The sequence below is a fragment of the Streptopelia decaocto genome (genome assembly GCF_964273445.1).
Source record: "Streptopelia decaocto genome assembly, chromosome: 8".
Classification (NCBI taxonomy): Eukaryota; Metazoa; Chordata; class Aves; order Columbiformes; family Columbidae; genus Streptopelia; species Streptopelia decaocto.
This window is the reverse complement of record NC_138662.1, coordinates 1,086,563-1,112,034: the sequence shown is the minus strand read 5'-3', so window position 1 is coordinate 1,112,034 and position 25,472 is coordinate 1,086,563. Positions and strand designations below refer to the sequence as shown.

At 42.8% G+C, this 25,472-nt stretch overlaps 1 protein-coding gene across 1 annotated transcript; it reads left to right on the top strand.

The window, feature by feature from the left end:
* The first annotated feature begins 333 nt into the window (after positions 1 to 333).
* On the top strand, positions 334 to 21,686 carry ACAD9 (acyl-CoA dehydrogenase family member 9). Its single transcript, XM_082060138.1, has 18 exons — positions 334 to 511; positions 2,013 to 2,106; positions 4,169 to 4,270; positions 7,519 to 7,625; positions 8,537 to 8,637; positions 9,787 to 9,865; positions 11,184 to 11,358; positions 11,972 to 12,045; positions 13,580 to 13,655; positions 14,356 to 14,426; positions 14,815 to 14,934; positions 15,684 to 15,812; positions 17,049 to 17,128; positions 17,743 to 17,869; positions 18,979 to 19,056; positions 19,776 to 19,904; positions 20,891 to 20,963; positions 21,417 to 21,686. The coding sequence occupies exons 1-18, from the start codon at positions 368 to 370 to the stop codon at positions 21,515 to 21,517; spliced, it is 1,860 nt and encodes a 619-aa protein (XP_081916264.1). The 5' UTR covers positions 334 to 367; the 3' UTR covers positions 21,518 to 21,686.
* The last annotated feature ends 3,786 nt before the right edge of the window (positions 21,687 to 25,472 follow it).

Here is a 25,472-nt window from a genome sequence, read left to right as displayed (position 1 = left end):
TGCGAGCGGCTTTATCCCCCAGCGGCACCATTTCTGTGGCCACGGTTACACCGCGGCCGGCGGGTCACTGCCGGGTGCGCAGGCCTGTGTGCCGCCCTGCCCTGCCCTGCCCTGCCCTGCCCTGCCCTGCCCTGCCCTGCCCTGCCCTGCCCTGCCCTGCCCTGCCCTGCCCTGCCCTGCCCTGCCCTGCCCTGCCCTGCCGCGGGACCAAAGGGCGGGCGTCCGTGTCGCTGCACCGAACGAGCGCCGGGGGCGGCGTCACCCGGACCGCAGGGCGGCCCCGCCCCGCCGGCTGAGGGGGCGCGCGGCGGCGGGAAGACGCGCGCGGCGTCACGCCGTCACGTGCCCCGGCGCTGCCGTCAGCGGGATGGCGGCCATGAGCGGAGCGTGGCTGCGGGCCCTGCGCGCCGCGCTGCCGCTCCCCCTCGGCCTCCCCGCTGTCCGCCGCCTGCGCACCGCCGCACCCCGGCCCGCCTTCGCCAAGGAGCTGTTCCTGGGGTCGCTGCGGAAGGTGAGGAGGGCCCGGCGGGGCCCGGCTGGCGCTCCGGCGGCGCCTCAGGGGACGCGCGGGCCGGGCTGTGGGTGTTCGTACCGGGGTGCGCGCCCCGGGGGCCGCGCTGGGCCGCGGTGTCCCCGCGGCTGGGAGAGGCGGCGTGTCCCGGCCCCCCCCGGGGCGGCCCCGCCGTGCCCGGCGGCCGCGGGGCACCCCGCGGGTCCGGCGCAGCCCCGCTCCTGGCTGTGCCCGGTGGGCCGGCCTGTGCGCGCACAGCACACGGTGTGGTTGGTTATACGTGCTCGCGAACGAGCAGCGTCTGGAGGGGGACACTTCAGACCCCTCTGCTTACGGGCCGAGCGCGTTCCCTGCGGAACCGCAGGTGCCTGCGTTGGGCTCCGGGCGGGGAACACCTGCGTGCCCCGAAACGTGTGTCACTGCCTCCTCTGTTTGCCTCAAGGAACGAGACTTTGTGCGAACTTTTGCTGACTGTTTTTTATAGGAAAGGTCGAAGTTCTTGTTGTGTATTGAGATGTTACCGGACCGAAAAAGCTACACATTTGAGTTATGACACTATATTAAAAGGGCAGTTGTTAATGCAGTATTTGGAGTATGCATTTGTCAGAGACTACAGGGTTAAATAAATTGAAAGAAGAAATAACTCAAATCCACTGGAATGACTTGAACAATAAAGTCTCCCAAGGCAGACCTTGTCAAGCAAACTATTATGAGAGGTTGCAGTCAGACTCCATTGCTTAAACCTCTGTTTGTTTATGTCTTTTTTTTTCTCCTCTCAAATATCAATGCAACAGTTTCCTGAAAAAAACTATAGCATTTACTAAATCCTGAATTTTTGGAGCTGATGTGATTCTTCAGATTATAATGAACGGTTTTGTTTGGGCAGAGGTAAACTCTTCTATTTAATAGGCAACAGGTGATAAAAATTAGGCACAGGCTTCTCATGTAATCATTCACTGCACGTGTTAGTTGCTTGGATTTTTAATTTATTCAAGCCATGTTGCTTTGAGTTTATGACCAAAGCACCACGGTGATGATAAGGAGCAGTATGGAACCTCCCAAACTTTGTACTTGTGCCATTAAACAGGTGGAATATGCTGTGTGTTTCCAAGGGACAATGTTTGTGGGCTGAGCTTTGAAAACATTATAACACTAAATTGATTCTGATACAAGTTGGAATTAGCCAGTTTTTTTAAATCCTAAAATAGGATTACAGTGACAAAATTCACGGTTGATGAAGGATTTTTGCGTTCTCATAGTTGTTAAAATATCTTTATTTCTCTGTAATGTTTTGTTCTTCAGGTGATACCTTCTGATTTATTTTTGGTTTGCAGTAAAGTTGAGTCCTGTGGATTTCATCAGATAAGGCTCTTTCTGAACATTTTCCATAGTTCTTAGTTTTCACAGGTTTTTATAGTCTAGTATTTGAAAGGCATATGTTCTTGAATTTTTATTTCAATTGTATAATTCATGCTTTTTAAAAAATTGTTTCTTATTTTAGGAAGAAGTTTTCCCTTATCCTGAAATCAGCAATGAAGAGCTAGAGGAGATCAACCAGTTTGTAGGACCTATAGAAAAATTCTTCAGTGAAGAAGGTATAATTATTAGTTTATTATTCATGCAAGTGGTTTAGTGATTATGAAATGATTTAACTATAGCCGTTGAATAAGATCATTATAGTTTAAATATTTGAGTTGGTTTTTGCATTTACTGCTAGTCATACAGTGCTGCTGGTTCTGTAGGCATGTTCATTTGTGGCTCTTTTATATGGAGTATTTGGATGCTAATGAGAAGACATAAATCTTCAAAAGAGAAAAAAGCAGAAAATAACAGAATTCTGTGGTAGAGTTAGGATGTAAAACTGTTTTTAACTTGGTTGATTAATACTATTTACCACTTCATATTGTGTGATGTTTTTTCTGAAACTTTTTAACTGTCCTAAAACTGGTTTTAACAAAATTCAGCAGACATAGTAATAAACGGTGACTCACTGAGAGCTATGAAAAATCGAAAGGTTTTATGTTTTTAAAGCATTAGTGATTCTACTTGGGATTAGCCATATGCATTCCAGATAGGGCTGCAGGGTGTTTCTTCTATTACTGGTGCGATAGGCCAATTTTAGAACAATTGTAGAAAATTGACTTTTACAGACAGCAATTTCTAAGCCAGTTAAACAGTATCATCTCAGATTTCCCGCTGACAAAGATAGTAGATCTTCATTGCCAAACACTGCAAGAGTTTGAAGAAGCCTCTGATTGTCACAGATCACAGTTTATGAGATCCAGGTAATTTTAACTGTAAAATTGCAATGTTGCTTACTGACAGTAAATTAAGAATTTATGCAGATTATGTTTTTTTAATTCTTTGCTCTGTTGTGGAACGTAATTTATTGAGTAAAACACCTGATATTTAAGGGAGGAATACAAAGGTCAAATTACAGAGGCTTCCAAACTGAAGGTGGAAATTGCTTGTCTTTGGTTGAATTCACAACTATTTCTGGTTTATTGGTACTGGGTAAGAAAGTTCATCTCAGCAGAGTGTGTATGAAGCGTGACAGTGTCCAGACACTACAGATAGGTCTGTATGGGTGTAAGGGAGGAAGAGGTAAAAACCCACCTTTCTCTCCCCAGAGCAGCTGATGACATACCACCAACATGTATCTGACGCTATGTAGCTAAAAAATTAGCATGGCGAGCAAAAAGTGTTTTTTAAAATGAGTTTTCTTTCTGAGTAACTTCTCCTAGCTGCCCCCCCATTAAATTTCATACCGATGTCACAGTGTCGTTTAACAGGGGTGAACGTGAGGTTTCTTTAGGAAAGCTCCATTCCTTTTGCAGTGATACTGCTTTTTGTGTACTTTTTGGAAAGGTGGTTGGTGTTCATTTGCTGCAGCTTGCTGCCTAATGTGACTCTTGTTTATTTTCTCTGTCACAGTACAGAGTCCTCTTGTAATCCCCCAAGAATTTTAATAACTCAGAACTAGAGTTTTGTAACTAATTCCTTTATGTACTTTTTTTTTTCCTAATCATGACCTAGACATGATTTACATAGAAAATTCTGGAAATACTTCACTTACTGCAGTCTGCTAACATGCCCATGTATAACCTGTACACATAGAAATGTTTGAGAAAATGAAATAAAAACCACTTCCAAGTCCTCTTTTTGTGTATGTTGTGACTTTACAGCCATGACCGATATTCTTGGGACCTTCCAGTTCATTCTGTATTTTGACTTAGATGGTGTAGTGAGGTGGGGTACTTAAGTGGAGCATTGTTCCCCAGAAACAGAACTGGGACTTCCCAGAAGCCAGTTTGAGAATTCACCCGCCCCAAGGGGAGTGGGGCAAACAGGACAGTCAGTAGGATCAGACTGGGGCTAGAAAGAGGAATTGTGAAGTTAGGGACGAGGAGCAGCAGGCACACTGTGTGTTTTCTGAAGATGCTCCACAAGACTGGAGGAGAAGTACAGCAGCCCCTTTTTCTGTGAGTTATTCCAGGTCTGGGCTCTCGGGCTGATAGTTCTGTTAGAGATCGTACTGGTGCGAACTCGTAGCATGTAGTGACCTTGTCTCTGATTTAAGAACACTGCAGCCTCAGAGGTTTTTTTTTCTGCCCTAAGAAACACGGTTTTAAATTATAAAACTTCCTGTATTTGCAGTGGACTCTAAGAAGATTGATCAAGATGCAAAAATCCCCCCTGAAACTTTAAAAGGACTGAAGGACCTGGGTCTCTTTGGCATGCAGATTCCAGAGGAATACGGTGAGTACATGATCACGAAAGGATAACCCAGTAGTCTATATTAAGCAATGCGTTTTTTTGGGTCTTGCAAAATGTGTCCGTACTGTCCTGTGTGTAGTCCTTTGACTCTGATGTCTAAATGAGGAGCTGAGGCTCCATAGTTGATGAAGAGCTGTGGGCCCCAGGAATGTCTGTTGGCCGTGCAGGGAGCTCTGTGTACTCTTACCTTGGGCGCCTAAGTCAGATAACTAATTTTAGACGGTGTAAATTCCTCTTGGCATAGCATTGTCCTTTTTGTTCTGTTTTTGGATGCAGTAGAGTAGCTTGATGTTCTGTGGGACTTGGCTGTTCTTGCTGATGGTTCCCGAAATTACACCGGGTCCAAACTACATTGTCTCATGGAACTGACCTATCAAAGCTGTCACTTGAAGGCAGAAATATGTTTGACCACATAGAAGTGTAAAAGTATAATGTCTAGTTATTAAAAGCATAGCTGCTGTATAAAATCTTCCCTATGCAGTACTGAACAAAAAGTTTATGTCTTGAAGGACATTATAGTGTCAGTTGAGATCAGAGCTTTTTTGTTTATTTAATTAGGCATCTGTGCTTCATTTCTGTAACTAAAGTGTTTATATACAAGCTCATTAAAGTATATTGGATAACTTATATGTACTGTAACATGATGTGATCTTTGATTAATTGTTAATTAAGGCATTAGAAATGGTATTAAATGGTATTAAATGGTATGGTATTAAATGTTTTTCATGGGTATTCAGAACTAGGCAGGATGATATGAAAGTAAGATAGAAAAAAGTTTTGTAACCTCTTTTAAGTTTTTTTCTTCAGGATAGAGTCTGGGGAGGAGAAAGATCTGGACAGAGCACCTTAACCCAGGTGGGGAGAGAGAGGTATTTAGGAATTAAGAAATATATTGGAAGAAGACAGGAGAGTACTGTCTGCTGAAAGCAGGTGTTGGAAGCAGAGGAGGACAGAACTCAGAGCAGAGTGTTAGGAAGCATCATGACATTGGAAGTGTAACTTATTATTGATTAACTAGAAACAAGTTTCATACTCTGCTAATTATTTTAAAGAGTCTGAAAGGCAATGAATTTGCCTTAAAAATCATACTTTAGTTCAAGAAAATGTTGTTGTTGTTTTGATTTTATATTGTTTTGAAGCTTATGAAATAATACTCTCTCACCTTCCAGTTGCTGCAAGGTCACAATCCATTCATCATACTTGTCTTGTAAACATGTATGCTGGATAAAAAACAGAGGGTGGAAAGCAATCACCTTACTATAAGCAAGCTGCTTTTCTCTGCACCATAAATATTGTGCTTCTAACGAGGTTATTTCCCATTTTCTGTAGTTTAAACCTCTGTTGGTGGTGCCTGTCATATTTTAAAACTCCTCAGTGACACGTATTCAGTGCTTTGTGCATTGCATGGTGTTGTTCAGAATGGTTTGTAATATTGGCATATTTGCCAGAGGCATTAAAATGCAGACCATTCATGGGAACAATGAAGCTCATGTAAATGATGGAATAGTGGCTCTCGTTCACATGGGTGGCACTGGAATTACTGTGCACATCGTCAGGAGTCGCCAAGCTGAATCCTGAACCCAGCACTGCTTAGAAAGGGGAAAAGGAGTAAGAGCATGTAGGTAGGAGTGTGAGTTTTGATTCATTTAAGCATGCTCTGAAGGAGAAGGGGGTAGGGGGCAGTGATGTCAGTTAATGGTATTGGGGGACATGTTCTTGCATTTATTCAGTAATTAATAAAAGAGTAGGATATTGAGACATCTGCCAAAGTTAGGTGTTCATTACCCTGACTTACACCACTGTCCCAAGTAGAAAATTATTAACCCAGACAAAAGATTATCTTGAATAGATAAGGTTGTTTATTCAGCAGTAATATATAAAATACTCTCAAATTACATGGAGCAGCATTCTAGTCCTGGCTACATAAAATTCTTGAACATTAGACTCACAGAATCCCAGGATGTCAGGGATGGGAAGGGCCCTGGAAAGCTCATCCAGTGCAATCCCCCCATGGAGCAGGAACACCCAGATGAGGTTACACAGGAAGGTGTCCAGGCGGGTTGGAATGTCTGCACAGAAGGAGACTCCACAACCCCCCTGGGCAGCCTGGGCCAGGCTCTGCCACCCTCACCGGGAACAAGTTTCTTCTCATCTCTAAGTGGAACCTCCTGTGTTCCAGTTTGCACCCATTGCCCCTTGTCCTGTCACTGGTTGTCACCAGAAGAGCCTGGCTCCATCCTCCTGACACTCCCCCTTTCCATATTGATCCCCAGGAATGAGTCCCCCCTCAGTGTCCTCTTGTCCAGCTCCAGAGCCCCAGCTCCCTCAGCCTTTCCTCACACGGGAGATGCTCCACTCCCTCCAGCATCTTGGTGGCTGCGCTGGACTCTCTCCAGCAGTTCCCTGTCCTGCTGGAACTGAGGGGCCACAACTGGACACAAGATTCCAGGTGTGGTCTCCCCAGGGCAGAGTAGAGGGGGAGGACTTGTATAGAGGCAGCATCGATTTATCCTAATGTTCTTTTCAAGCTCCTCACAAATTGTCTCTGTATTTGCATCAGCAGATCACAAAATTCCTCCAAAAAGGATGTGCTGATGTCAAGTTTGTTTCTTGATACATTCACATTTTTTGATTAAAGGCATTTTTGAAGTGGTATATTTTGTCTTCCTCCAATACCAGCCTGGCAGTCTGCTTGGGAACTGTTGGGAGGCAGTTTTGGTGCCTGGGTCATTCTCTGCTGCCTGGTCTGCAGCCGCTGTGTGGGGGTTAATTGTCTGGGGTTGGCACATAGCCTGGTAGTGTCTCCCACAAAAATTTGTTTTATCCTGTAAGCACAGAAATTCAGACCAGAGCAATTTTTATACCGAATCTGTTACCATTTTCACATACAGAGTGTTTTAAACAAGCTTGTTTTCCACCATTTGATGGATTATACTGTATCTGCATGCATGCTTGAACACAAACAAGTCTGTTTTCTGAGTAGGTTAAAATTCAGCGCAACTCATGCTTATTAAAAAAGTTACTGTTTTCAGAATGCATTCCTCTAGCACAACCACAGCAATGTGCTACTTATTTGTGGACATATTATATCCAGTCCATACCAAGCCGCTCCCCGTTTAACAGTCATATATTCTTGATGTTTCTGTACTTGAAAGGGATTTTTGCGAGGAGGGAAGAGGAAGTTAAATTGTAAAGTATCTACTTAGAATAAAATGTAGTATTTGTTCCAGGTGGTCTTGGTCTATCGAATACCATGTATGCACGGCTGGGAGAAATCATTTCTTCAGACGGATCTATCGCGGTGACTCTGGCAGCTCATCAGGCTATTGGGCTGAAGGTAACGCTCTTCATTTATGTCAAGTAGTTCTACACAGCTTGCAAAGAAAAGGTGAGGTGGATCAATCTAGCAAGATCAATCAATCGAGATCAATCTAGCAAGTGTGTGAATTTTAAATTCATTTTCTGTTTATTGTAGCCTCAGGTATCTACCTTTTAGTGCATTCTGTGCTGGATGGAGAGTAGTAGTCTGAAGTTTGAGGTAGCAGTAAATTCATTATAATAAGAAAAAATTCTTCATGGGATTGAGCAAACAATGCTAGTTAAAAATAGGTATTTATTCCTCACCTTACTTAAAATGTCGCCATCTGTGGAGCAGGGATAGTGAGCGGAGCTCATTTGTAAAGTGGTTTGGTGAGAAGTGTGGTGTAAGTTTGGGTCAATCCTGATTTTGTTGAGTAACTGTATCTTAGCTATATTACCATTGTTAAGTTAGCTTTGTGATGTACTTTTGTATTGAGTTTGTCCTTCATAAGAACCCTGCTGTAAAAAAACAGAGTGTTGTGCCTGTGTAATGAAATCATTTGGAACCTAAGTAAATCTTGGGTTCTGTCCTCTGATTAGGAGCTTTGAAAATGGCTGCTTTTTGGGTTATTAAAATAAAATTATAGTACTGAAGGTACAACAAAGTGCCTCTCAGAACAACGAGTACGTCTTCACTTAAGCGTAAATAAAGTGAAGCCTACCCTATAAGGCAATCTTAACAATAAGCCATTTCCGCTAGTCATTTGAACAACCATGTGCTGAGAACTGACGTATTTTAATGTCTGATAAATAATGTCCATTGTTTATTAAACTGTGTCTTGTTACACCATAAAATTGCAAATTAAGCTTCCTGAACTTGGTGAAGCTTGTCAGCTTTTTTTCTTTTTACACAGGTTGATGCTGAAAAGTTTTCTATTTATTATTTAGGGGCTCCTCATCGCTGGCACTGATGAGCAGAAGGCAAAGTACCTGCCTAGACTGGCGTCTGGGGAGCACATCGCAGCATTTTGTCTCACCGAGCCTGGAAGGTACTGGCTTTGTCATTGGAAAAGCTTCAGAAAGCACCAAAATGATTTTTTACTATTTTCATCGTCATTACAGTGGTTGTTTGGTTAATATATTAAATCCTTATTATCTCGCATCACTATATAGGTCGATCTTCTTTCCTTATTGTTTTTAAAGGTACACTTCAAACTGTGTAGTTAATCTTTCACCCAAGGTGCTGCTTATGGCAGTTTCTGTGAAATCACTGTTGTTGTTCCCATCCCAGGAATTAGTCTGCTTCATTTTTGGCATTACTGAATATTAATTGAAAGGATACTTTGTGCTACGGTAGAAATAATGTGCTGTGATGGCTGTTCTAGGATGCTTTCAGTTGTATTGTAAAATTATAACAGACTGTATTGAAGGAGCTACTAAAAATAATAGGAAGAAATGTTGGTCTTTCCATAGAGTTTAGAAAAGTCATCTTTCTAGCAGCAACTTCATTTCAAAGATAAAAGTTACATTTATTACGTTTATTCATTGACTATTGCAAATTGTGTTAATGCAGAAGAGGTACAGTTTTCTTAAAAACGTGGAGGCAGGTGGTTTCCTACGTGATCCTTTGTAAAGGAAAGGGATTGAAGGACCGAGACCAGTTGGAAGTTTGAGGTTGAATCTTGCTTGCCTGTACAAAACTATAGTTCGAAACGGTCTCTTCTGAATTCTTGTCTGCTGGAATGACTTGCAGTGAGCATTTGAGTTGCTTGTGGATTTTCATGTAGCTGTGACGTAGATGCGTCCCAGCCATCAGTGATGATTTTTATTCGGGAGTCCTAAGCTGGGTTTTGACTTTCAGAAAACTATCCCACTTGCAGGTAAAATTGCAACTAGCACAGATATTAACAGTGTGATCCATGGAGGATAAAAACAAGGGCTGTGTTCTGAAATACTTCAAATGTCTTTATTTAGCTCAGTATTATTTTAAAAGATGGCTAGTCTTAGTGACTTTCAACATCAGTTTTCTTAGAGACCTTTCTTCCAGTGCACAGAAGCAATCTGTTGAATCTAGTTAAGTTTCCTTGGCAGTTAAGAACTACAGTTCATATGCTACTCTTTCATACAACTGTAAACGTTTTTAAACTATGGGAAGCATGTTTATTTCCTTAAACATTAATAATCTGTTTGGCTTTTAGTGGAAGTGATGCTGCGTCCATCAAGACAAGAGCCACCCTCAGTGACGATGGGAAACACTTCGTACTGAACGGCTCCAAGGTATCCGCTCACGGGCTGGAAACACGACGGGTTTTGTTACAAGTTTATAGAAGGCGTCTCTGTCTTTTGCAGCGTTGCCATCAGTCCGTTTATTTTGAGGTTTCCAAGCTAGTGAAGACAAATGATGTCAAAAAGAGAACCCGTGTTGTTGTAGGGCCACAGAGAATAGAAAAGCACAGACGGGTTCAGGGAACAGCCTGCACTAAGCTGGTGGTAAGAAAGGTGGGAACTGCCACTCAGAAGTTCCTTCACTGTATTGCCAGCTCACATTCTTTAGCTTCAAGGCAGCGTTGGTTGGTTAGTTGGTTGGTTAGTTGGTTGGTTAGTTGGTTGGTTAGTTGGTTGGTTAGTTGGTTGGTTAGTTGGTTGGTTAGTTGGTTGGTTAGTTGGTTGGTTAGTTGGTTGGTTAGTTGGTTGGTTAGTTGGTTGGTTAGTTGGTTGGTTAGTTGGTTGGTTAGTTGGTTGGTTAGTTGGTTGGTTAGTTGGTTGGTTAGTTGGTTGGTTAGTTGGTTGGTTAGTTGGTTGGTTAGTTGGTTGGTTAGTTGGTTGGTTAGTTGGTTGGTTAGTTGGTTGGTTAGTTGGTTGGTTAGTTGGTTGGTTAGTTGGTTGGTTAGTTGGTTGGTTAGTTGGTTGGTTAGTTGGTTGGTTAGTTGGTTGGTTAGTTGGTTGGCCTCTGCTGTGACAGCACAGGCAAAAAGAAACCTAAATCCACGTTTTCCCCTCTTTTCATGCCAGATTTTGTAGGAATTTTTGAAAGAAATCTTCTCAATCAACTGGAAATAGGGCTGCTTGGAGCATTTCTGCTGCCAGAAACAAGGGCAGAATACAATCTTGAAGAAATGTAGAGGTGCTGGATTCAGCAATGCTTAATTTGTTGCAGACTTGATCTGTAGTTGTTGAACTATTTGTCTGTGATGTGAAGCGACCAGGCTGTGGGAAAGGCCGTATGTATGTGACGTTATTCAGAGAATTTCTCATCAGAGTTGAAATTATTGTGGGCAAAGTGTGTCTACAGTCTCTATTACCCTTATATCCCTCGTGTCATAAGTAGCAGGATATACAAGCTTCTGTGAAAATGCACCATGGATTTTAATGTAATTCAGATTATATTACAACTTATTTTTATAGTTGCTCTAAACTTAACATTCTGTGGTCAGCTTCCCAAAACTAGTAGCAGAACTTCAATTAGAATTTTAAGGGGAGAAGCAGCAATTTTTCACCACTCTGTTCTTTGTTGGTCTATTACGAAACACTTGAGAACACTGCTCACAAAATGAGGACAAGTATATTTATGTGTGTCTTTCCTCTCTCAAAACAGGTTTGGATATCAAACGGTGGCATTGCTGATGTTTTCACAGTGTTTGCCAGGACAGAGGTTGTTGATAAGGATGGAGAACTGAAAGACAAAATTACTGCTTTCATCGTAGAGCGGGATTTTGGTGGCGTCAGCCATGGGAAGCCTGAGGATAAACTCGGCATTCGAGGATCAAATAGTAAGAACCACTTAAAACGGTTAATAGAAATTGTTTTACTGTTTTAATGTTTTGATTTGTTTAGATCATCTGAATTCAGAGGCTAATCAATATCTATTCCATATAGCAGTATAAGTTTAAAGTTTCTTTACTGAGCTTGTCCTACGAGTCCTTCCTAATGCAGGGTCTGAAATAAGAAATCCATGTTGTGTGATTCTTTGCTGCACGTGAAGCTTCCCTCACTGTTCAGTGAGAGACATTGCTCAGGACGTTCAGTCACAAGCAGCTTTAACCTACAGGGCAGTTTTCATTGGCTCTTCGTAAGCTTGCTGAAAATTATAGCTTTTCACCGTCTGTCCTTTGGACTTGATTGCTGTATCAGTTCCGTAAAATAGAGACAAAACTATACTTCTCTGTTTATGCAATGCACATTAATTATATTGTTAATATTTTACATTGTTGTCAACTACAGTATTTTCCCAGATTCTAACTTCTTTGGCAAAGCATATGTAATTCTGTCATAAAGAGTGCGTTAGGAAAACTTTACTTCTTGTTACAAGAGGAGTCATTTATCTTCCCGAGTGCCTTTTAAATATTTCTGCATAATTCAACAGCTATTAATTCTGTGTTTCAGCCTGTGAAGTGCATTTTGAAAACACAAAAGTGCCTATAGAGAATGTAATTGGAGAAGTAGGAGGGGGATTTAAGGTAAGCAGTCACAAGTAACTACTGATGGTTTTTAAAAGCCTGAAGGCTTTTTTCCCTCCTTCCCCCTGTACTGACGTTTCTTTACTGGTAGTATGAACGTGGCCAAACTGGAGAGTACCAGAGGAGACTTCTCCATTGATGTTCTTTGTGTTAGTTGGTTCCATGATTTGTTTGGGGTTTTTTATTGTTTCTCATTATAATAATAGAACATACTGTTCTTTTCAGAAGAGGGAGCAATTTCTTCAGCAGAACTTCTGAATTGAATCAGGGCAATGTCTTCTGCTGTTTTCTACAGCCAGAACTGTGGATGGTGTAGGAGGAGCAGGGAAGGAGCAGGAGGAGCACAGGAGCAGGAGGGGAGCAGGAGGGGAGGAGGGGAGCAGGAGGGGAGGAGAGCAGGAGGGGAGCAGGGCAGGAGCAGGAGGGGAGCAGGAGGGGAGCAGGGCAGGAGCAGGAGGGGAGCAGGAGGGGAGCAGGGAAGGAGCAGGAGGGGAGCAGGGAAGGAGCAGGAGGGGAGCAGGGAAGGAGCAGGAGGGGAGCAGGGAAGGAGCAGGAGGGGAGCAGGGAAGGAGCAGGGCAGGAGCAGGGAAGGAGCAGGAGGGGAGCAGGCCGCACAGCTGCCTCCAGCATCAGTTCCTCCCCTTGGCGTCAGGAAAGTCTGACACCAGTACAAACGACACCGCTCACTTTGCTGCTCTAACCGTCCTCCGAGAGTCTGACGTGCGGAATTTGCAAAACTGTTATTAATTATCCTTCTCAGCTTTCTTACTTATTCTGTAGCAGACAAATCCAGACCTAAATGCTAAATGAAACCATTTTCTTTAATGTAGTAAACATATCAAAAGATGACTTTTGTTGGTTTCTTTTTCAGATAATTACCACAAATGAGAATGTAGGAACAGTGACTTCTTGCTAAATTTCTTAACAGTCTTTGAACTGAGTCATTCTTGTTTCTCTTGTTAAGAAGCAATAATACTAGATTTCAAAATGTATTTTTATACATTATTGATCTCTGTTTTATTTCTACACCTTTCATTCTTATTCCCTTTTCTTGCGTGTTGCTGAAAGGGCTCTGAAGGAGGAAGGTTGCCATTGTAGGTCAGCTGCAGAGAGGATTTTTATATTTGGCCGTTGTGTACACACATTAAACAATATTCTGTTTTTCTCCTTCGTCTGTTTGATGAACTTCAGCAGTTCTGTCTAGTTTCAGTGTCGTTTGTCTAGTTGCAGATAAATACATTTTTATCTATCTACATTTTACATTAATGTAGCTTGAATTAAGGATTATTTCCTGGTCACATCAGGATCTGAAAACTATCCCTAATGTGAAATCAGATGTCATGCTCACCTTGAAAGCCCAGTTTGGAACCATTACTGCTGAGTGCAGTACAAGGGCAGGTGTCCCAAGGTGCAGCCCAGTGATGAGTGAAACCCAGGAAAGCACTGACATAGGAAGCCAAACGGCACGAACCATTGTGGCCTAAGGAGAAGTTTGTGACATTTGTGCCTAACAATACCTTCATTTTCTTCACAGGTTGCCATGAATATCCTAAACAGTGGAAGATTTAGCATGGGCAGCGCGTCCGCTGGAATGATTAAAAGATTGATAGGTGGGTGAATGAGGTGTGTGTGGTGCTGGATGTCACGCAGAAAACCCCGATCTGCATAAAGTATAGAATGCAGTTAATGCAAAATAGTAACGTGAGCCTTGATCATAGCAACATCGCTACATTGTCAGTCATAACGTGCTTTGACTTCTTTAAAACACTAACATAATTTTTGTTTAAAATTTTTATTAAAAGCCTGTAAGACTGAAGTTTTTTCAGTGCATGTAGTTGGAAGTTATTGCAGCTGTTGATTTTTCCTGAGGCAAAATATTCTTATGGAGAATAACCTATATACTGTTGTATTTAAAAGGTGCGATCTCCCTTAAAACTTCCAACTTGAATAACTTGCTCCAGGCTTACATGCAGTAATAAGTAATAAAATTGGTTTCTACCAATAAAAACAGTAACAGAAATCCCTCTGAAGTAATTAATTAGCACTAACAGGTGCCTTGTCTAAGAGCACAGGTTCACACCTGTGATTCTTGTTCAAAAGCTGCTGGCGCTGTGTTCCCAGGCGGGACCAACAGCCTCGTTCGGAGGGTGTTTTTCACAGGCTGGCGCTTGTGCAGCAGCGCGGGGTTGACACGGGTACACGCTGACGCAGCTGCGTGTCAGGCTCAGGCCGTAGGCGCTGCTGGCGGGAATGGGCTGTCACGGTTCCAGAGCTGCTGGGTTGAAACGGACTTCTTTTCTTTCTTTTAAGAAATGACAGCAGAGTATGCTTGTACCAGAAAACAGTTCAATAAGAAACTGAGCGATTTTGGATTAATTCAGGTAATAAAATATGAAAAAGCAAAATCTCTGTGCTTTGTACTGACTAAATGCAAGGACGTGGATCATGCTGGGTATCTTTTGGCTGTACTAGTTTAAAGGTGCTAAATCTGTGTAAACTTAGTGCAGAGTTCCATACACTGATCTTTTAGATGTCTAGAATGATAAATGTAATGAGCATTATTTTTTTATGTTTGTTTGGGGTTTTCTCATGGTTGTTTTGCGGTGGTACTTTCTATTGAATTCTATTGATTTATTTCTATTGATTTGTATTTGAGACTATGTTAAACATGCAAAAACTGCTGTTGCGCTCCTAAGCGTCAGGCTTGACGCTTAGGGATTGTGCCCGTGAGCGCCTGTGTGATGGATTCGGGGCTTTCCCGTTTGGCAGGAGAAGTTCTGTGTGATGGCAGTGAAAGCGTACGTGATGGAGAGCATGGCGTACCTGACCGCGGGCATGATGGACAGGCCCGGCTTCCCCGACTGCTCCGTGGAGGCGGCCATGGTCAAGGTAATTAATGCCATGGGGAGACTTGCCTGCAGCTTTAAATCATACAGACTAATTCCTCTCTGGTTTTCAGTTCACACTCCAGATGGATGACAGGCTCAGGTGGTCCATTTAGACATATGATACAACCACCTCAGCTGGATGAAAAAAATAGACATTGTTTTCTCTGCATCCCATGCACTATTGATTACCTCACATTCAGGCTTTTGTCACTGTACAAAATAAAAGCTCTGTACAACAGGTTTGGAATATCATGGTCCTCTTAAACTCTAAGTGGCAAAAAGACACTCAGTTACTTGTGGGCCAGGCTGAGGTGCTTCTGCACAGGCTATAACTCAGAAATGGTTGCAAAATACATCAGGAGAACGAGTCGGTCCCTCTCTGGGGTGTCACAGTCTGGGCCGGGAGAGCTCACGGTTCTCATCCTGGTGATGGCGCTGTGGGGTGCTCGGTGCACAAGAGCTCGTGTTGCACTGGATCTGGGCAGGCGGAACGTGCTCCCACCCCAAACCGCAGCTGCTCTGGGCTCCCGCTCTCCGGGAACATTTCCTTGTAGAGATGGGTTTGTGGATTGCGAGGTTTGACCAAAGTGCACACACCCTCAGCCACAAGGATACGATTTCAGGCGAGCTTTAAACGGGACTGTTGCAACAGCAGGACAGAATATATCAGCAGTGTCACACAGGTACAATAACGGGCGGTGTATTCTGCGTGTAACGTGTGGCACAGTGGTTAAAATGCTGTTCTGGCAGGTGTTCAGCTCTGAGGGCGCGTGGGCTTGCGTCAGTGAAGCACTGCAGATCCTTGGCGGCCTTGGCTATATGAAGGATTACCCCTACGAACGCTACCTCCGAGACACCAGGATCCTCCTGATTTTTGAGGCAAGTATGAATACGCTTTTTACTGTTAACTGCCATTCACACTCAGATTTTATAAACGGGAGCTGAAACCGCAGTATTCAGTTGAACAGGCCTTCAGTCCTTTCATTGCAAAGTCTGTAACAGAACAGACTGAAGAACTAAACTTACTTGCTTACTCTGGAGATACAGGTAGTACCTTCCTGTAGGAACACCAGGTCTGATGGCTTTTGTAACCAGAAAGTGTGAGTTACAGTAGGAACTGGTACCAGCTTTACCTCTGGAAAGAACAGACTGGTAATATACATGCATGGTCGTATAGTGTTTTTTATATATACACATATATACTGGTAGTGTGTATGGTTTCTTCTTGAGCATTTAGAAACTTTAACTACACTGTCACGTGAGAAGAAACAGCCCCAGTTCATGAATTGGGTTTGTAGTTGTTCTGGATAGAGTAAAATAATATAAATCAGCATAAAAGGCTCCACCTGTTAGAGCTGACAGGCGCCGCTCACCGGCTGTGCTCAGCAGAGCAATGGCTGTAACCGCGCAGGCTGGCTCAGGATGAAATCAAGTACCACGGCTGCCCGAGCAAGAGCCTTGTGAGAATGAAGCTGGCCAGCTTGCTTTGTATCCAGCATGGTTTGAAACTTTCTCACTGCTTTTATTGTCATGTATCTGTACACATGATAGGCTTTGGTAAGAGGTATGGGCGAAGTTTTCACTTTTAAACTAATTCATAGGATTTTCTATGTTTTTTTGTGGCTAAGCTGCTCTGTTGGTGCCTAGACTTGAATAACCTTTCCTCTTGTGCGCTTCTCACGAGGGAAGTCAGGAAATTCAAAAAGATTCATTTAAAAGTTTAATTAACTTATTGATGTGCATTTATCTAAAAAAAACCAAAGTTGGCTGTGAAATGTCTTGTGTTTGCAAGCGGGATTGTCAGTGACCCGAGTCTCGGTTTGAGACTCGCTTGTTCTTGATGGGCCATTTATAAAACACGCTCACTGTGATACGAATGCACGTGTGATAATGTGAGGCTCAACTTCTGCGCAGCCAAGTGAGAGCAGAGCTTATAATTGAGCTAAAACAAAGGCAGTAAATATTTATGGATGGATGAAGAGTAATCTTTTAATACATTAAAAGCTATTTTAGAAAAAAAAAAATGTATAGACAATGTTAGCACAGCATGATTTAGATATTTTTTTAAATACTTGATACCAGCATCACTTAGTGTTCTGTTTTGGTTTTTTCCAGGGAACAAACGAAATTCTGCGGCTGTATATTGCTCTGACGGGTATGCAATATGCAGGCAAAATCTTAACTGACAAAATAAAGTATGTTCTTATTTATTGCTAATAGTTTTTAATAGACTCAACAGATGCTGATAACTGTTTAACTATAGATAAGAGGGGACACTGTAGGAAAAAGCCCGCGGTATTTTTCAATGTATTCTCTGTCTAAAAGGCAGTTCAATGTTATAGGGATGTGGGGTTTTTTTTAATTTTAATTGGATGTTTTATAGATTTAAGAATCTTGGCCTTATTGTATTTTATCTTATCGTTCCAGCTGGTGTAAAATTCTTTCTTACAGGACCAGTAATTAAACTTTTATAAAGTTTTTATATTATTTTATAAATTAAAGTTTTATTAAGATTTTATATCAAAGTTTTATTGGTAAGAAAGACAGCTGTGTTGCACACACTGAGTACACATATTTGTCTCTGGAGCTTATTGTATATTCGAGAGGAACTGAACATGAACTATGTCACATACTTTTAAGGCCATATAATTGTTTGTAGTAAAATGGCTCAAAAGACTTGATGATTCACAGGCAGAGTGCAGGGGTTACAGAAAGCGCTTAACATTTCAGCTGGTTATCTGAACCTCCTGAAACTTCCCGTGCAAACCAGGAATGGCCTTCACCAGCTGTTGTTCACCCTCTGTTGCAGAGAAATCAAGAGAGGCAACGTGGGACTGGCGCTGGGGGAGTTCCTGGCCAAGTTACGGGACACCATGGGCAGGAAGGTGGATTATGGGCTGGTTGGTGATCGCGGGGTGGCCCATCCCAGCCTGCAGGTACGGGGCGAACAGGGCCAGGGTGACACCTGGGAGACTGACACATGTCAGCAGATGTTTGTACCATTGCAGGGGTAAGGACTTAGAGCAGTCTTCATTTTACCTTGCTGTGTACACACAGAATATCTATAACTAAGTCTATATTTGTAGCCATTGTAGTAATTCATAGAAATTGAGACCTCACAGTATCCACTTTGCAGTGGTCTGTTGCTGCCCTTCATAATAAGCTCGGTTACAAAACACAGTATTTTTTCTGTTAGCACAGTTTTTTTAGGTAAGAATGTGAACAACATAAATAACTATGACCAAAGCTGAATGTTCTGTTAAGAGAAAATGGTGCAGTATCTTTTTCCTGTGATGTTTTGTTAGCAATTTGAAAACTGCAACAAGCTGGGTTTTAGTGCCAGAGCCCCTGCCCTCCAGGGCAGCTGGTTCAGGCACACGGGTAAGGGGAGTTGTGAGGACTTCTTAATGCGGGTCCGTTCACATCAGGAGGCTCACGACAGGCGCCGCCGTTGGGTCAGCGCACACACGGGTGCATCGTCGCACCTGCAGCCGTTCTGACCACGCTGACAGCTGGAGGCCAATCTCCCCTACATAGCTTACTTACGTTCATATTACAAGAATCAGCATTGTGAATTAGTTGAGTTTAGGAATTAATAAAAGGCAAATATGACACTGGAAATGTTCTTCCTACTTAAAATCAGAGTTTGAGACTGTTGGTGAATTCACACAGTAGTACCAGATAATCTTCATTTTCAGGGTTTGCAGCACTTGGAATAAGAATTAGGTTTGCTGTGCAGAACTAAATGTTGCATAGGAATTTTTCAAACTATTGCTTGCATAAGCATAAAGACTATACTAAAAAGTTATCAAAAGTAACATTTTGAGCATTTTCATGTATATTTTTATAGAAGAGAGTAGTGCCTATCTGCCTTCCAGCAGCAAACTGGATGAATGGTAGAAAAAAAGAGTTCTTGTCAAGAGAAAATCCAGTATTAGTTGGAGTTCAGGACCCCAGGGCTGCATAGAAACAGTGATTTTAGTTTTATTTTTCCCCGTAGAAGACCGGCTACTCAAGTTGTTGTATTTTCTGTTTTGTTTCATAGGAAAGCAGCAAGAAACTTGAAGAAAACGTCTATTATTTTGGAACTACAGTGAGAGGCCTGCTAAGTAGGTTTGGCAAGGTAACTTATTTTTTCTGTTCTCTTCATTACTGCCTAGTTTATCCGTAACCATTTGATGCTGTTCCTCCGTACTGTACAGCAAACAAATCCAGAATTCTGCCCTGCAAAGTGCTGTAGTTAAGAGGAGGGACTGAACTTAGAATCCCGTGGCTTTTCCATTCTGTGCCAGTCTGGTTGCTCTGGGCGTGCCCACCTCAGCTAACACGTCTTTTGAACAGCCTAAATATATTTGGTCTTTAATTTCTGTGATCTTTGGCATTTACCAAAGTGGTATCAAGACACAGCAATTTTACTGTTGGCTGCAGACAGACTGTTACAAGGTGGAACATGCATAGTTAATCCAAAACATAGTTTAAGTGCAGTTAATCCAAAACTGTTAGAAGGTGAAGGAGAATTAATCCAAATCTTTTTTACTTGGGGTAGAATTCAATATAACAACTTACCTGTCTATGCTAAGTAAGTATGAACCTAAATAAAACCATGAAAAAAAACCACAGAATCATTTTGGTTGGAAAAGCCCCTCAAGATCATCGAGTCCAACCAGAACCCAGCCCTGGCACTGCCCCATGTCCTGAGAACCTCATGTCCATCTGTCCAACGCTCCAGGGGCGGTGACTCCAGCCCTTTGGGAAGAAATTGTTCCCAAGATCCAATCTAAATGTTTGGTTAAAGTCTTAAATTGACAAACTACAAGCTAATAATCATTTTTACTCTTCTAGACAATAGTGGATGAGCAGCTGGTTCTGAAGAGGGTGGCAGATATTGTCATTAATTTATACGCAATGACAGCAGCTATTTCCAGAGCCAGCCGCTCTATCAGTATCGGCCTAAGGAACCACGACCACGAAGTAAGTGCTTTACTACCAGCCGTATCCATTTAATATCTGCGCTGCTTGGATCACGTAGCGTAACACGCAGTAGTTACGCCCATTCTGCTTCACTACGTGTTTTGTAATGAAGAGGCACAATCCAGCCTCAGCCCTTCCTCACACCGTCACAGCCTCCACATGTCTACAAGGCTGCTGTGTGTTTCTCGGGGAGCCAGCTGTCCCCCCAGCTCCGGAACGTGCACGAGGGTGGCACGGCCCTGAGCGCGCTCCTGCCCCCGGCGCTGCAGAACCTCAGGCACAAAGAGCTTACACCCCAGAGAACACTCGACATCGGTTAAGAACTTGTATCTGCCTATCCCAGGAAACTCTCCCATAGAACTACAGCGCAGCAGAACGTTTCTGAACGGATGGGTGCAGGAGGGCAGGAACCACAGCAGTTGCCTGTCAGAGTTCAAAATACTTTAACGCATACACACGCATTTATGGAAGAATGAGAAATGTGCACGTTCTCTTAAACCTGCTAATACCATGCAGTTCTTCCCTAACTCTTTCCCTATAATCATTCATAAATAGTAACATATAATAACAACCTTTTGTCCTTCTATTGACAGTGAAGTAAAAGTTTGGCACACAGGTGGTTGGATAGTAGTTCATTTAAAGTTTCATGGTAACAGTTACACTACAGGACAAGTAAATTTGCTACAAATAAGTGTTAGACAAATGCAAACTGATTAACTTCACTGGCCCTGAGACTCCAGTTTATTTGTGTGTGAGCCCCTTCTGGATTTGTTACCAAAACCATCTCCTGCTCAGCTGTGGGTGTGGGGTCGTCCCAGCTCTGAGGCTCAGGAGCTGTGGGGGAAAAAGATACCAAAAGGAGCTTGCAGGGTGACGTTACCAAGAGACAAAACTAGACTGTCAGGGGCTTGACTGGTTTTATACGACATTGTTTTGTGTATTAATTTCATTCATTACTTTTCAACTGAGTTTTACTGTTTTCTCAGGTGCTCCTTACAAATATCTTCTGCACAGAAGCATATTTCAAGAATAATTATGCCATGGCTCAATTACAAAAATGTAAGTGCCATAAAGTAAACTAATTTTAATATTCTTACGGCTTTCACAGACTCCCCACAAAAGGAGGTATTTTTGATATGACCTGCCTTTAGTTAGGATAGGAACAGAACTGGTACCAATTCAATATAAAGTCACTTCATTTAATAGATAAAACACACTGTCTTGATACTTTTTTTTTCCCCAGCTGGGGGACGAACATACAATCTGGCAGTAGCAAATACTCCTGTGAAGAAAATCTAAGATTTGACCTGTTTGGTTGAGTACTGACTGACCAATGAGGCAATTGTCAGTGAAACGGGCTGCAGTCATCAGTGTCTTCTGCAGAAGATGTTCTTTCCTGGCACTGAAGTGCTAAGATACTTACATTTGTAATCTAAAACCGTTTTTGAAATAAATTTAACTGAAGTAAGCACTGTAAGTAGCTTTTCTAATTTTCTGTCTGTTTCTCCACAGATGCAGATGAAAATCTGGATGACTTTATTAAGAAAGCGGCCAAGCAGGTGCTGGAGAAGAGAGCCTACATCTGCTCCCACCCGCTGGACAGGACCTTCTGAGCCCCCCGAGTGTCCAACACTCACTCATTTTCTGCAGCTCCAGTGTTTGATGACTTAAAAAAATAACTACTGCGTTTACCGAATGTAATTAGCTCTGTGTAAAATAAAACTTCTAAACACATCTTCATATAACAAGGATAAATAAAGAAGTTTATTATTTAAATCTCAAGTTATGAGTTTCCCTTGGAGCTAAAGAAAGACAGTGGGGTTTGAACCATGAGATGTTTTCCCAGGGAAGGGAGCAGGGGGTTTGTAAGTATTTTTTTAAGCTTAAATCAGCTCCTTCCTTACCTTAGAGACATATGGAGAGACTCTCAGAACCAGAGCAGTTTAGCCTGGAAGGGACCACGGGAGGTCACCTTGCCCAGGCCAGGTCTGAGCATCTCTAAGGACGGGGGTTTCACTTGTCTGAGCTCCCATTTAAATTATTTTCCTTGTATTTAATCAGAAATTCTCCATGTTCTGTTCTTGGCATTGGTCTTAAGTCAAACACTGGCCCCTTTGTTTAGTTCTTTAAATAATAAATGGGGGTTTTATTTAAATACAAGCTGTCAACTCAACCCCATAAGACAGGAGGTTTTTGGATGAGCGTAATTCAGACTTGGTGACGGTTCACACACTTTTCCCCTGCCCTTTTGCTTACCCCCAGCCGTCATTTAGCTTCCTCTGTGCCTGCAAGGTCACTTTTATGCAGTGACACATTCAACAGTCAAGTAACCATTCCCACACTTGCCTTTGGGAGTTACTTGCTGGCCAGATCTCGTGAGGAAGGTGGTTATTTTGGGTCACAGGTATTTTTACAAACATTTATACATCGCCAGTCATGGAGTTTTCCCCACTTACCGGTATCCCCAGTAACTTGGCGCTAGTGCATCACTCTGGGAAGGCTCTTCGGCTGCCTGAGGGGGTTGGTGCCGCCTCGCTCCTGCTGATGGTGCCGCCTTGAAAACAAAACAATGTCTATAGCAAAGTAACCGGACTGGGAAAGGACTCAGAGATTAAGCTCTTATTTCTTTAGCTATATATTCCTAATAGAGTTGCAGTTTTCAACTACAGAGGTTTACTCAACCCCACTGAACCTGTAAAATAATTAACTGTACTAACCAACAAGCTCACCACTGTTATTAAATATTATGAATGACTATGTTGCTTCATTCCTGTTGCTCGCCAACTCTCAGGAGGTGTGATTTGAAGGAGGAATCTGCTCATCGGATGCTGGAGCATTTAACAGTTGGTGTGGGCTTGGATGCAAAATTTGTGGGTGGCTGTGTCAGCACCAGCCGGCCTGAGCCGGGAAAGGACACACGGCCCAGGAAAGTGCCAGGGCCAGCACAGCGGCGAACAAACCGTTTCACAACTGACACGCAAAAGGCTGAATCCTGACCTTGTTAAGCGTCAGTTGTATCTAATGTGGCATTCTAAAATATTACATTTCTGCAAGAACTCAATAATACAATAAAGTGAAGCATTATCTGAGACCATTTAGTGGCATGACAGCAAAATAAAGGCCAGAACTCATCTCCATCAATAAAGCAAAAAAAATATGAATTAAACCACTTTGCATCGCACCATAGGTAACTGAGATAGTAACTACAGGTTTCCTGTTAATGCAAAATTTGCTCTTTGATGTAGTTTAATTTAGAAAGTTCAAACAACATGAAACTTGTAGGTACCATTGAGCTCAGAGGCAATTTTTAAATGCAGAGTCCCCAAAACACGGACAAGAAAATGAATGAAAGCTGGTGCACCCTTGTATGAGCCCTGGAGTAAACTACAGGTTAGCAATGTACCCAGCTAAAGCACACGTTACTCAAACTCCCATACTCTTACAAACCTGTATCTGAGATGACTACTTAAAAAAAAAAAAAGCCATTACGTGCAAACTTTCTGCTTCAAAACCCTTGAACACACAAATCACAAGCTGATTCCTTGTGTTAAGTGAAAACCAAACCAACCACCGTGCCAGGTCAGCCTGTAAAGGTGACGCTCCAGCTTGCAGGTGCCCACAGAGCTGCCGCACAGCCCTGGGGTGGTTTACTTGCCTAGCGAGTAGAGATCTCCAGCCAAAAATGGCCCAGTAATCAAACAGCTGCAACCAGACAAGGGCCGAGAGCCTAACGATAGCCAGACGCACGATTTGAATGCGAGAAGTAACACACTGGGTGAGATGACACTCACAGAAGGATAAATAAAGCACCTGGGTTGAGGGACAGTCTAGTATTTGAAGCAGTCCTGATAGGGATCCAAAGGCTTCCCCGGGCACTGCCTGTTTCCCACCTTAGGTACTCCGGAGGAAAATCTGCAGCACTTGGCAACCAGCTCTGAGCAGCGGCGGCAAAGATTGTAATCAAAACAAAACAAAAGGAGGTGGCGATCATAGAGAAATCAGGAGAAAACACAATGGCATAAGAATGAGCAGCTAATAGGAGGCAATGGCACTGAGCTGGCTCGTGGGGCTGAGCCACTGTGTTCACCATTCTCTTACATACAAATAAGCAGAAAATAAATGATGCTGCGCTAATGGAACTGCGTGTTTAGCTTTCATATATCCATCTTGTTTAAATTCTATGTTCCTTCAGCCAGGCATGTCCTCCGGCAAGGATGTTTCCTTTCTTTTTCTGTCAAGGGAAAAACACTCTACTGGAAAATGAGGCTAGTTTGGAAATCATTAAAAACAACAAGAAATAAAATGTTATTTTTTAAATCTTTCTTCCAAAGCAGACCGTTGGAAGTTAATGCAAGTAACCTCTCCTTTTTAAAGTGATGTCTTCACAATGGAGTAGGCAATTTTGTGAACCAAGACAGAAATGTCTTCCTACAGGTTACAGTTCGAAGCCTCGAAAAATGTGTTCAAGAAAATTGGGATATGAGAGACTCAAGTCCAGTTGCCACAAGCAGCTTGTAACGAAGTGCAAGCTGTACATTAGCTAATAAGCCAACAAGAGTATCTATATGCCATCTAGCAACAAAAGGATGGCTATTGGAATTACGGAAAACAGGCAAAGAGTCCAGGATGGAAAAGTGTCACAATCTGAACAGCCAAAGCAAAGCAGGCGGCCAAGCAGCGAGGGCACAGAGACACGCGGTTCCCAGCCCGACACTGACCCCCAGGCAGCTCCCAGCTGAGCGGCCACGTCATACAAGGGCCAGCACTCAGAATATGGTTAAAAATTTAAAAAAAGGTTGGGTGGGAGTGAGTTGGCCTCCAAGGTTTAACTCTGCTTTTGTTACCAACATTCTCATAGATCCTGTGTTTGTTTTTCTAAACCATTTGTAGCCCACAGAGAGCTCCAGTCCCTTTGATCAAAATCAGCTTTAAAAGCACGCTCAGGGTTTGGGTCAGTCATTGACATGCAAGCACTGACGAGGATTCAGCCAACAAAAGAACGGTGAGGTGCAGGCCACCCATACAGCTTTTCAAATTAATGAGCACAAATCCTTCAGTCTCGCAAGCGGGGGCGTCTGGGTGGGATTTCTGCAGCGCTCAGGAAGCCTTTACAGCGCTATGGTGATCAAGAGAACACACTGGCAGACATGTGGCATCCAGCCGATAGAAGCGCCTCAACCTCTACATTTCATTAGGGGACATGACAATTTCCTTTAGAGCTGCTGAGCCAGCTGGTCAAATATTCTGCTTTTCTCATCCACTGCACACTGACAGGCAACTCACTTAATTGAACAGAAACTCTCCCCGTTACCTCTGAGCATCAAAGCAAAGAACTACAACAAAAAATTTAAAAGATCAATTTAAAAAAAAAAAATTGTGCCCCGGCTCCTACATTTTTCTAAGAGCTTTGTAAGATTGAGTCAACCAGTGCTATCAACATCAATTTTAACAAATAGTATTGTGCTAAATTAAGAGCGTCACACATGATCCGCCTCCCACACTGCACAGGGTCAGTGCCCAAAGACAGCTCCACTTTACCTTCCAAACTGGTCCTGCCGTCCTGAGCGA